At 39.7% G+C, this 13517-nt stretch overlaps 1 protein-coding gene across 1 annotated transcript; it reads left to right on the forward strand.

Moving 5' to 3' along the window:
• The first annotated feature begins 2759 nt into the window (after positions 1–2759).
• On the forward strand, positions 2760–11839 carry PMM1 (phosphomannomutase 1). Its single transcript, XM_070947166.1, has 8 exons — positions 2760–2837; positions 5452–5569; positions 6614–6690; positions 7534–7625; positions 8501–8600; positions 8893–8968; positions 10202–10317; positions 11705–11839. The coding sequence occupies exons 1-8, from the start codon at positions 2760–2762 to the stop codon at positions 11825–11827; spliced, it is 780 nt and encodes a 259-aa protein (XP_070803267.1). The 3' UTR covers positions 11828–11839.
• Positions 11840–13517: the final 1678 nt, after the last annotated feature.

The following is a 13517-nucleotide window of genomic DNA, read 5'->3' on the forward strand; positions in this document are numbered from 1 at the left end:
GCCGAAGAGCCAGCGCTGACCAAAGATGTCTCCATGGTCATGTGGCCGGCATGACTCAATGCCAAAGGAGGACGGAACGCTGTTACCTTCCCACCAAAGGTGGTGCCTATTTTTCTACTTGCATTTTTTATGTTAGAACTTCCTAATATTATTTTCATCAAAGAAAATAATATTATGCCAATTTTCTGCCTTTGCTCAAAGAAATGATTAAACAGGAAATTTAGTATAAAGACTTGCTATGCTCCAGATGACATAGATCTTGCCTAATATTGAAAACAAAGCAACTGCATTGATCAACAATCCATTTACCAAGATCTGAGTTCAACTCTGTATCTTTAACTTTATTGGTTGGAATCTTTATCTTTAAGCTGTTGGAAGAAATGTCCATCTGGGTTCAGTTCCAAGTGGGGAGAAAGACACTGGAAACATGGAAGCTGTTTGGAAAGATGGTTTGATGGTGGACAGGACCATATGGTTTGAGGTCCTGGGCAATTGAGCATATGGGTGAGAGAGAGAGATTTATACCCTCTCTTGGGCTTTGAATTTCAGCTTATTCTATTGGTTGCAGTCAGACTCCCATGGGGCTAGGCAGTCATAGATGAGGTTGTCTGTGTCTCAGGCTTGGTTGAATCTTGCTGAGTGATTCAATGAAGGGCAATTTCCTATTGTGGCTCAATGGCTTTGCCCTGAAGGATAATCCCATCATCCTGGAGCTGAGGCCCTTTGTTTTATAGATAGACTGGCCCAGTTTTTTGTCTCGTAGATAGGTTGGCACCAGTTTTTTGGGGGCTATTAACAAAGGTGGGGGCTGCTTTCCAAGAGCATGTTTCTCCTTTTCTCATCCAAGGAGGTATATAATATTCAGCCTTTTTAATATTTCCTAGAATATTTCATTTTTCTAGGAGAAGGGTGGGTGCTAACTTTCTACAATGCCATCTGTGAATATGCTTCATTTTAAAAAAAATCCTGCAGTTCACCATTTCTCAAGACAAAATGAAGAGAAAATTCTTAAATAACAGCATCCAGTAATGTAGAATATTAATGTAGTGAACTTCCTTCACAAATGCTTTTTAAAATTGGAATTTTAATTCTAAGGCACCACTATTGTCTTCTATGTTCTACAGCAGGGGTCACCAAATTTTCGGACCTCAGGGACCACCAAATTCATAATTTTAAGTCTCGCGGACGACTAATATGATCTGCCTAATGACTGGCTGGGTGGGTGTGGCTAGGTGGTCATGTGACTGGGTGGGCATGGCCAACTCGATGTCATTCGTGTCAAGGGCACCTCGCCGACCACTACTTGCCCCTCCCCTCCCAGCCACTTCTCCCCTGCCTGCCCAGGCTCCTTAGGGCCCCAACAGGAAGCAGTTGCTGGAGCTAAGCAGCCACCACAAGAAAGAGTCGGCAAAACAGCTGGCTCAGTTCAAATTGGATCTGGCCGAGAAGGAGGCTCAGCAGAAGCATCTCACTGAGGACTACGAGCATAGGCTTTCCAAGCAAAGGGAAGACCTGCAGGAGTGCAAGGCCAGTTCCAGGTCATGAGGCAGTCCCATTGGAACAAGGCCCTCCGGCTCTTCACCACCAGCGGCACTTGCATATATCTGGCCGTAAGTTTGAGGACCCCTGATTTAGTGCAATATAAAAAATGCAAGCAATTTTTCTGAGGACCACCAAAATTTTCTTGTTGACCACCAGTTGGTGACCGCTGTTCTACAGTGCAACATTTTGCCAAAAAGGATTCACATATTGGAAGAAAAAAATCCAAACATATATAGTGGGACCAATAAGAATGTAACACTAGTTTGTCATCTTTTTTTGGATCCTAACAGATATTATCCCACTGTATAGTTTGGATTTTTCTTCCATGGATCAACAATGTTATAATTTTATTTTGTATATTGAAAGATACAGAACCCAATGGTTCTGCAAGGACAGCATTTGTGCCAAATATTGCTGACTGACCAATTTCAGGGCTTTGATCTACAGTGATGTTGTATTACAGCTTACTAGTATTGATGATCTGATTAGTAACTGAAAATGAAATGCTCTAAGGAGGTCACTAATTAAATCAGCATAAATGGATTATTCTTGTAAACAATACACAACCCTGAAAGCTCTAGGCATTCCAATTTTTATGTTGCTTATTATTTATTTGTATTAGATCACATGGAATTAGTAACTGCACGTCGCTGTGGGGCATCGGTAATAGACTTGGCTGGAGCCGAAACTGGGCAGGACCTGTAGATCGCAATAGGCGTGGTCAAGCTGTCCCTCCCCCCCCCCCCGGCACCTAAGAACTCTCACGCATAGCCTTTCATTCATTTATATGCAGGAGTGCGTACATATTTGTAAACAACGGTCAATGTAAACTCGCACGTGACTATCCCACGCATATAGATAGATACGTGGTCACTCATTTCAAGAAGGCGTTAAAGGAGAGGACATATGGAGAGAGTGGCCAGCCCCTTTCTTACGCCTGCGAAGACCGGAAGAATCTTGGCTTACGCCACTCATTCCTCTCCGGTTTTGAGACTCCGGCCTGAGATTTCCTAAGAGTCCGGATCAGCCAAGCTGCCCTGGGAATCCTCCGCAACCCTCCGCCAGGCCCGGACGGGCTGCCAGCCCGGTTTCCAAGGATCACATGAGCAGCTCTTATCTTCCTAATTGGTTCCTTCGTGGGCCGACGCCTCCGGCGGATCGCAGCCTTGTCGCCGCTGAGGAGTTACGGCCGCCGAGTAAAGCGGGGTCGACGCGCAATGGCCGATACCTCCGGGAGTCCGCCGCGCATTCTCTGCCTCTTTGACGTGGATGGGACCCTCACCCCGCCCCGGCAGGTAACGCGATCGGGAACCTTCGCCTTCACCCCTCCCGCATTCGCGATCGTCCTCAGCTTGTCCTTCAACGCCTTTGCGGAATGAATGGGGACCGGGGGGGGGGGGATCCCGGGAGCCTAGGCAGGCGGGCGGGCGGGCGGCCGGGACCCTGGAGCGTGCCGCAGAGCAGTGGCGCCTGAACCCGGGAACGCCGGGCGAGCCCAGCGGGGGGAAAAAAGCGACGCTTCTCCTGTCTTCTCCTCTTCTGCCTCGTTCCCGCCCTTTGAAGCTCTGGATGAGAGGCGGTTGCGACAGACGCGATGTGGGAGTTCAGTTGCCCTCATACACCGGGGGGGGGGGAGGGGGGGAAGCTGCAGGTTGCCCAGAGTGGGCTTTTCAAAACGTTTCCATTCGTCACCGATTATGTAAGAAATGTGAAGGGGACAAGCGACTCGGGTTGGTTGGGAAGATTAAATTTGGAATGTTTTGCAGGACTAGAGAGTAACTTTAACTTGAAGCGAACTCAACCCCCCACTGAGCCTAGGGATCGCTTACCACAGGATTGGCATATATATACGATCAATAGCGCTGTTGTCTTCCAAAATTGATCAGCCAAATATATCCAGAAGTGCCCCTATCAAACCAGTGTTATCTAGAAACAATGTAACCTAGGATATAATAGCAGTCCTCAAACTTACAAGTGCAATTGGGCCCAACATTTCTGTTGCTAAGGAAGACAGTTAAGTGAGTTTTGTCTCACTTTATGAACTTTCTTGCTACAGTTGTTAAGTGAATCACTGCAGTTGTTAAATTAGTAACCCGGTTGTTTAGTGAATCTGTCTTCCCCATTGACTTTGCTTATCAGAAAGTCACAAAAGGTGATCACATGACCTTAGAACACTGTAATAGTCATAAATATGAAGCAGTTGCCAAGCATCCAAATTTTGATCAAGTGACCTGGGATGCTGCAACGGCTGTGTGAAAACAGTCATAAGTCACTTTTTTCTGTGCTGTTGTAATTTCATACAGTCACTAAACAAAAAACTGTAAGTCGACTACCTGTAGTGCAAGTGCAACACATTTGGTGGTACTACAATGGGCTGTCCGTTTAGGTTCATTCATTGCAAGTATTGCATGGGGGAACAGCTTGCAATTTCCTGTCAGCCTCCCTATTGAGTTTCCTGTGGGAAGCTTGCAGTGAGCATTGGAACTGTTCCTTCCTTCTCCCTCTCTCTCTGTTCCTTACTTCCTTCCCCCTTTCTCCCTTTATTCCCTTTCCTCCTCTTGCATTCCTTCCTTTCTCTCTGTTCCTCCCTTCCTCCCTCCCTCTCCTTTCCAGCAGGCAGATAAGTGGCTGCTGCCAGGTGGGGTAGGGAACAAGGAGTGCAGTGCAAGTGCAGAAGGATTTATGGGAAGCTGCCAGGGAATGTTGAAAATGAAGACCAGGAGGCCATCACTGACCATGGCAGCACTGATGCAGCAACAGCCATACCATTCTGAAGCAGACACAACCCCCCCAAATTTCATTCATTTGGAAGTCATATGCCCATAGGAGTCATTCTATAAATGAGCCCATTTCAGGTACCTTAGTTGAAAATATTTTTCCCTGTGATGCACTGTTTTGCCCAGATAAAGGTTACAGACATGGGAGTTTTTGTAATATATAAATGGTTCCATTCTAGATTTGTATTCCATTAACTAGTAGCTGGACCAGTTAATGAGTTTCATATAAATCTGCATTTCATGAAAACTTAATTCTCTGTCCGTTTTGAAGCTACTGCAAATACCATTCCTCCAGTGACTTTTTTCTTCAAATATATGATAGTTAGAACTTTAATCCATTCACCTGTACAGCAGAGCTAGCAGTACCTGTAACCAATTTTAGTATGATGATTGAAAGCTGGAAGGGACTATCAAGCTTTATTCAGTGCGTGATTCTTCATCCATTTCTTTGCTGGACTGATATCCTGATTAAAATACCAAGAAGGTCATTTTGTTGCATTCAGTCTAAATGTAATTTTCCAATTAGGTCAAATTCTGAAAAACAAAACACTTGGACAAATAAAGTAGTATCTTGCCCTTTATCAAGGTGATCAGCACATCACTACACCAAGCATCATTTAGAAAAAAAATAATGCTCACCACTAAACTTATTATTCCCTAATCTCTCTAAAGTCTGAAAAGCCAACATCATTGCCCTGAAGCAACAAAAACCATGATAGAATAGTAAATGAGACATAGGTAAGACAGCAATGTCTGTTATTGTTTATAAATGAAAGACCAAGTAGTTCTGACTGGTTAAGAATGAGATAGAAGAGATATGAGCAGAAGGAAAAATTGTCCATACATTTCCAATTTCCCTTCCCTGGACTGTCCAAAGCTCTTAGATTTTATTGCTCTCCACCATTTCTAGACAAGGGTTTTCTAACGGTTTGGGTTGGGTTTTTATCTACTGATTACAATTTATCTGGTGATTTTAAACATCAGTTGCCCTGGTTTATGATGTTTATTCTGTCATGATGGATTGATTCGATTTTAACACACACAGGATCCATGTGTATGTGTCCGTTGCATAATATCAGCATGGTGCTATCTATAGCTTTTCCATAAGAATCTCATTTTCTGTTTCCTTCAGAAAATTGAGCCTGAAATAGCAAAATTTCTTCAAGAGCTGCGTAAAAGAGTGATGATTGGGGTGGTTGGAGGCTCAGACTACTCTAAAATAGCAGAACAGCTTGGAGAAGGGGATGAAGGTAAGTAAGGTGTCTTTTCTTTTGTCTCACTTAATTTTTATATTACAGAATTTTTATTATTGTTTGGACATTGTTGAATGGCTGTATATTAGTGTCAGATCATGTTAGTGAACCATAATTCAAACAAAATGGAAACTTTTGGCAAATTCTCCTATAGCAAGGCTGCTCTAAGTATCCTGGACAAGTTATTACTTTTAATGTAAAGATTATTTAAGAGTTTCAGCCAAGACACTGGCCATTCTTTCCTATACAAATGCTTTAAAGTCATAGAACAGAATAGGAACATCGAGTTTTAAGACTATCGGGCACAGGAGCAGCCTTGCAAGAGGTATTCCTATACTCTTTCCTTGAACTTATGTGGCAAGCTCTAAGTTTAAATGTACAGTTCTACATACATAACCAAGAAACTCAGGTGAAAAAAATCAAGGATAGAAACCCTCCAGAATGCAGGGAACAACAGAAATTTGCAATGTAAATTTTTAGAGACTAAAGTAGCTTTCAGAACAGAGAAAGAAATCATGACTTTTATTTTTGTAACAATCCCCCACCTGTAGCCTGCAACAATCTAAGTGAGGTTGAAAAATGTTAATATTCCATGCTTACATAAATTTGCATGAAAATGGCAAATTGCTTTCCAGTCCAATTTCCAGATACACCATTAAGTTAATGGAATTTCACTGTATGCTTTCAGTTTAAGCTAGATCCAGTGCAGTAAAAAAATGGAACAGTTATTATGTATCCCTGTGTTCTCTGTGTTAGTCATCATGTTTTGTCAGTAACAAAAACAGTACAATATCATATTCTGAATCCTTCCTTCCAAGGAAAGGTGAGAACTCAGGTTTAGCGCTCCTAAAATTATAAATGAGCATCACTGTTTACACAGCTTTTTTAGAGAAGCAGCGCAAATAGAATTCAACTAATTCATCCATCTTGGCCCCTAGCCATCTGAATGATGAAAAGAGTTGCATTAATATTTGACTGATTTCTCTTCCATTGATTTTTTTTTCTCAATTTCTCTACTCTTCCAACAACCATTTCCAACAGTCATAAACAAGTTTGATTACGTCTTTGCAGAAAATGGCACTGTGCAATACAAGAATGGGCAACTAGTCTCAAAGCAGGTAGGGGTAGCCTCTTTGTGTTTCTCCATTGACATTACAAATATTTTCCTGCCATTGCTTTTCACCTGAAATCACTCATAGGGAGAAGGTTATATTCAAAACCCATTCAACTCATCTGGCTTCACATAGGAATTGAAATAAAGAATAACCTTATTTTAAAAAAAGAGGATGGATAATTTTTGTTGCCTAACTATTGTTTGCACCAACCCTCACTGGTGCTTATAGTGACTTAGTTTGCCAGGAATTGAAACTCAATTAACTCTGGAGGACCACTGATTGCATAACCTTTTAATAAACCTCCAAAGAGAAAGCAAAATCTCAAAGAGTGATGCCTGAAAAACATTATTTCATAATGTAACATACCAGATACATGGTTGAACATTATAAGTTATTTTCTTTTTGACACAAAATACAAGATAATAAGAGACATTAAGATTTATATTTAATAAGACAACATTTTCTGATCCAACATCCGCTAAATGTGTTGTAATTCTTAGAAATGGCTGGGATTGCTGAAAATTACGGCCCTAATTGGATTTTGAGGAGACCAAGTCAAACGAGGCTGTTTTTTAAGATTATTATTTTCCTTTCAGTCCTCTTCATCCAGATATGACAATCTAGAAATGTCGTTGATTTTAGTACTACTGCAGAAGGTAAAATTGTTTCTTGCATCTTACATCATAAAGTAAAATTTGTTAAGCAACATTTTAAGATTTCACCTACCTTGATTTCTACTCCTGTTGGCAAAGGCCTCCTTTGTTTCTAATTAACATATTGTGTGGTGAAAGCATCTGCTGTCTTCTGCAAGAATCATTTTTATCAATTGTATCCTTTGTTCAATAGGCTATCCAGAACCATCTTGGAGAGGAACTTTTGCAAGAGCTGATCAACTTTTGCCTTAATTACATGGCACTTCTAAAGTTGCCCAAGAAACGGTAATGTACTTTCCTTATATCAATATATGAGGATATTTTACCATATAATGTTTGGAATTTGGATCACAGATAAACAAAGAAATTATCCATCTTTCTTTTCCTAGGCAAGGAACAATTTTGTCCAAGTATAAAGTTTTCCCCATTTTCTTATTATTTAACCATTTTGTTAGAATTTTTAACTAATTAGATGATATATTGAGAAGAAAGTCCTTAATCTTCCACCCTAATTTGAAAATAGTCAGAATATTTTCTCAAAATTAAGCCATTTCAGTTAATTGTTTGGGGTGTATGTGTCATATTCAGCCTTCTACAGGAGGCTGCTGAGAGACACGAAGGCATGATTTTAAAGGTAGGTGTTGAGATAGTTCAGCTTGCATTCATAGGCAATTGCTTTTTAAGTATGGGAATAGGAACAGAAGAACCTTCAATCTGCTTGGGTCCTAAAAAAACAGCCGAAAGTCTATTTTTTTAGGCAATTTTGAACTGTGTTTGAGATTGGGGATTGGGATTAAGAGTAAATTTGAAGTAGTGGGAGGATGACAGAATGAGAATAGAAATAGGAGTAGTTGGCTTTCCAGAAATTTCGTGCTCCTATTCCTATGCTTAATTTGTCTTTTAAAAATTCAGTATCACTGAAATAAAATCACTCAATTAAAAAGTCAGTATCATTGAAATGGAATTATTTTAACACTGAATTTTAGCAACCCAAATTGAAATACTGGAGATCTTCAAATAGGGTGCTGGTAGAGGATACATGCCCTCTTTAAGATAGAAGTTGCATACCTTTGTTTCAATCCCACGGATTTTGAGCATTTGTAACAGTACAGTGCTACCTTCCTACCTTATATTCTTCTTTCTTCTCCAAATATACAAAGGGGAACATTCATAGAATTTCGCAATGGAATGTTGAACATCTCTCCCATTGGTCGAAGCTGCAGTTTGGAAGAACGAATAGAATTTTCTGAACTGGACAAGGTAAATACAAGCATTAGGCTGCCCAATGCATTATCAGTGGGGATGTTTTTATTATGATATATAATTACTTTAGGATTCCAGTGATATTTTAGGTAAGGGTGTATGTAAATCTTTTATTTAGTTTTTATGAACAGGACGTACTATGTGAGGAAGCTGAAATTATACAAGAAGATTAACCTAACAGTTTGCGGAAGATCTCTTTGCACTGGTTTCTGTGGAGGAAAAAGTGGACTCTGATAAATAAAAATAACTGAAGTGTCTCTTTTCACACTTCTGGTTGCCTCCACTATAGAAAGAAAAGATACGAGAGAAGTTTGTAGCAGCTCTGCAGAGGGAGTTTGCAGGCAAGGGACTGCGATTTTCCCGAGGTGAGTATAAGAAATTTCTCACAGTCATTTTGGATGCTTTTTAGTGCATTTTATTTTGAGTGGGATTTGGCAAATAAAAATCAAATTCTATTTAAAGCAGGCATGTGGGGAATATAAAGTGATATGTGACTGCAAGGAAGTTAAGTACAATTTTAGTTTGTATCAATTGAAGTTTCCAAATCACAGGAAATAATGCCTATATTTTGTTCAGACTCCATTCCTGTATTGCTTTGGCACCACATTTTAAAAACACTTTAAAAACACTGGAGAAGGCCAGTGGAGATGTTGAAGGCCAGTGGAGATAATTGATAAATGGAGATGATGGACATAGAGTCTTATGAAGAGAGATTGAAATAGCAGGACATATATAGCCTTGAGCAGGAAAGACTCCGAGGAAATACGACAGCATTCTTCAAAAAGCTGAAAGAATATCACAAAGAATGCCAAGACATTCTTGGAATGAAGGAAGGGTTATACTCAGGTAGATTTCTCATATAAGTGGAGTTTTTCACAGCTTGAACTTCTGAATATCATTTTTTCAGTTGGCCAAATTTCTTCCCGTGGTTCTAGCAGGACCCACTATTCCTTATGGTGATGATGGCGGCTCCTGGCATTTCTGCCACCAACATGCCAGACTTATTTAGGAAAAAGTATTAGGCTACCAATCTGTCAGAGATGATATTCATAGCACTCATGAAGAAGGTCCCTGTAGTGTTAGGGTTAAACTGAATTACATGAGGCACCTGCTAGGTCCATCCATGTTAATTAACTTCAAGCCACCCAGAGTTATCATGTGGCTAATAAATTTTACAAATAAATGATAAACATTGGGTTTATGATAAACATGAGTGTTTCTTGTAGTCCAGTTACACGAGAACATGATAAAAGAATCCTTTCCCCCATTAGCCATATTATTAAGCACATTTTCACATATTTTTCTGAAATGTATTTGAACTCTGCACATCATGTGTACTCAAACCAACTGTTTCTTGTTTGTATCTTCAGCTGAGAGCCCACCACTAATGCCAATTAATCTCATTGCTATGGAAACATCAACTGTAATATTATAATGTGTCTGGGAATCAGGCCGGCACAGTAGCGCAGATCCATGAGTCATGTTAAAAAAAATGTTTGCACAAAGACACAGTGTCTTATGCCGGAGATAGCAAAGGAAAGATTTTACTCCCAAAAACTCTCATCTCATTTTCACTAAATTTTCTCTAAATCTGACAGGTGGTATGATTAGTTTTGATGTTTTTCCGGAGGGCTGGGACAAACGCTATTGCCTCAACATCCTTGAGGATGAGAAATTTGATGTCATACATTTCTTTGGAAATGAGACAACCCCTGTAAGTATATGATAAGAAACCATTTTGAGGACTGAGGAGAAAGCTTCCCATGTTCTTCTCAGAATGAGCTCTTCTCAGAGCCCAGTTACCACTATGGGTCAAAGACATCTTCTTTGTGATCTTCAAACAGTAATTTCAATGTTTGAAAATATCAGTAGGCATATTTGGGAGCCTCAGATATTGCCCGTTTACAAATTGAAGGGTCCTACAAATGCTTCTCTGATCAGAATTTTCAGTGGGCAAGGCCGTATTTGTACAACAAAACCAGCTTGTATCAAGATCTTGCAAGTCATGCAGACCCACAGCCCAAGATACGTTCTGGCAGTCAAGTCATTCTTTTCCATGGACTGTTTCATCCACACATGAAAGAGGGAGTACTTTGAGACTAACCTGCTTTTTTTGGAGGAGAGATTACAGTCGCTGTAAAAAGGCTTCTTCAGTAGTTCTCCCCCCCTCCCCATTTTTGTTAGCTCTTTCATAGGCTTGCATAAAAAGAAGACAGAAGAGCTGCCCAATAGGAGACAGCAAACTTTTCCTGGCTCTTGCTAGGTTTTGAGGAAGCCAGGCATGTGCAGGCAGTTGGCTTCCCAAAAGCCAAGCAGGAGCCAAGGGAGGCTTGCAGTCTTCTGACTGAGGCAGGAGGTTTGTTCTGAAGCTGCTGTCTTTGCATGTAGGCAGCAGGTTTCCCAGAAGCCTAGCAAGAGCCAAGAGAGGTTTGCAGTCTCCTAACGGCAAGCTGATTGGGCAGAAAGTTCTGAAAGCAGCTGTCATTTCTGCGAGGAATTGGTGTGCTGAAAGTAGCAGCTCTTTCAGGATGCATGGGGAGCAAGGCCATGCACTGCAGGAACCCAGTGGGGCGGCACAGGGGGAGGGGTAGAGAGATGGGAAGGTGTTACAGTGTACATGTGGTCATTCTGAGAGCGAATGACATGGGGATGTTGCAGCTGCCATAACTTAAAAACAGGGTTGTATGTAGCTTTTGGGGGGAAGGGATCTGTCGTAACTTCCAATAGATGTTACATGACCAGTCACATAGTGAGAACTGTCTGTATGCATTTTTAAAAAGAATCGTTAACTTTGAGATGCGAGTAAGGCCCTTTTTCCATCTATGAAGACTTCCTTGTTGCAAATTTTATTCTTCCTTAAACCAGTTCATAAGGCCCTTTGTATTCTTTCTCAATTATGAATTTTTAGAGGGACTATAATTTCCCTGGGAATTGGCACATCCAGATTGTCTTGAGCTAATCTAAGTGGAGCCAGGTACCCTATCTCAGTGGAGGCAGGAGGATTGGATGCATGTTTTTTCCATAATTGCTGTCACAGCACTTCCAGCCTCATGAATTTAAAAATCATAAAGCAGAAGGAATAATCTTCTTTATGTCCTTAGGGTGGGAATGATTATGAAATCTATGATGATCCTCGGACAGTAGGACACAGTATCCATTCTCCCCAGGACACAGTTCGGCGATGTCGACAGATATTCTTTCCCGAGACAGTGAACAAATCTTGACCCACGGATCTTCTGCTGCTATTCTTCTTGTTCACTTCATAAAAGCACCTTTTGAATTATAATCAAGGCTTGCTGAAGCCCAAGGTTGAAATGCACTTTGGAAATGGAGGTGAAGTATGAAAAGAGAAAGAGAGTTGAAGTGCCATCACCAGTTTGTAGTAGTAAGAATCTACAGAACGATGACTGCCATATTTCATCCTCCCAGCCCCTAAAACAAAAAGTTTCATTTTAAAGGGAGCTGTGTCCTTTTTCTAAAACTTTGAGAGAGAAGGAGAGAAATAGAAAGCTGGTAATCTCTTTATATTCACCCAAATCAATTTCTGTGATTAAAATAATAGTATTAATAGGTTAAAGGGAAAACAATCTGATCTTTCAAAGTATTTTCATATTCTTGAAACCCTTAAGATGGCCTGCCATTTTTAAAAAATTAGAATCAGGTCTTTTTTCAAGCTAATAATGAATAGGGAAAACACCCCTAATCTATTATTAGCCATGCAGAATGCGGAGAGAGGTAGAAAGTAAACTTTGAAACATAGATCCTATTGAAAATGATTAGTCATAAACATCACCATTCTACTCAGCTTTCAGTATCCATTAAAATATTATGTGGCTTCTGATCTAATATGTGAAACCATCTGTTTAAAATATGACTTTGGTGCTCAGGTTTATTTTATCATAGATAATATATTTTTAGTCCAATAAAAGTACAGTTTGTGTGTTGAGGTCCACACATCTTAGTAGCCTTGCATATTGCAACTGTGCCTTCCCACAACTAGGTCTGGGGAGCAGCCTTTGCTTTAGCTTCAGTTATTAGAATATTGTCTACTTGCACTTTCTTCCCATTGCACACTCTAACTCTTCAAGCTGGATTGTACTTTATCACCTTAATTATCCAACTTAACTATAGAAGTGCTGGCAATAGCATTTAGATCTAATAATTAGATTAATGGAATAAAAATGGGAGGTAAATACATCTTTTAAATCTATTTACATATTATTTTGACTCTCTCAAATGCTTTTTATTCAGCTAGGTATATTAAGGAGTGAAAGAAATTTGCAGAAATGTCAGGACTATCAGTTAATTTTCATAAATTATACATATATACATATATATATATGCATTATAATTAAAAATATTAATAAAATCTTTACATATAATTATTTACAACTTTAAAGAAATTAAATAAAGACCTAAAGACATGGCTCTTTCAGCAACTTCCCTGATCTGCCGTGGATTTTAACTTGGAGATTTGGGGATTTTAATTGGTTTTTAATATTATTTAATTTGTATCTATTGTCGGGTTGTTTTATTGTTGTGAGCCGCCCCGAGTCCTACGGGAGAAGGGCGGCATATAAATCTGACAAATAAAATAAATAAATAAATGAAAAACTAGGCTTCAAAACATTTCAATATTTTAGGATGAATTACAGTGGTTAAAATGAAAATGCTTGCACAGTTGAATTTTTTATTTCAGTGCCTCCTAGTGGTAACTTCTAAATAGGCTTTAAGACATTGGCAAAAAAAAAAAAAAAAAGCTTCTATTTTAATCTACAAAAACTAAGAGTAAATAAAATTATTTATATACTGATAGATCTCAAAAACAGGGAGGTTGGGTCATGCCCAATTCGTTAATACATTATCGAGGATTGCAGCTAGGGCATATGATTCCATGTATTCTGGGAGACTCAT

This window comes from Pituophis catenifer, unplaced genomic scaffold (assembly GCF_029215685.1).
Source record: "Pituophis catenifer annectens isolate HBS135680 unplaced genomic scaffold, rPitCat1.0.hap2 SCAF_7, whole genome shotgun sequence".
Classification (NCBI taxonomy): domain Eukaryota; kingdom Metazoa; phylum Chordata; class Lepidosauria; order Squamata; family Colubridae; genus Pituophis; species Pituophis catenifer.

Coding starts and splice junctions, on each gene's coding strand:
- PMM1 (XM_070947166.1), top strand. CDS start 2,760: ATGGCCGATACCTCCGGGAGTCCGCCGCGCATTCTCTGCCTCTTTGAC. Junction 2,838..5,451: donor CCCTCACCCCGCCCCGGCAG/GTAACGCGATCG, acceptor TGTTTCCTTCAG/AAAATTGAGCCTGAAATAGC. Junction 5,570..6,613: donor GCTTGGAGAAGGGGATGAAG/GTAAGTAAGGTG, acceptor CATTTCCAACAG/TCATAAACAAGTTTGATTAC.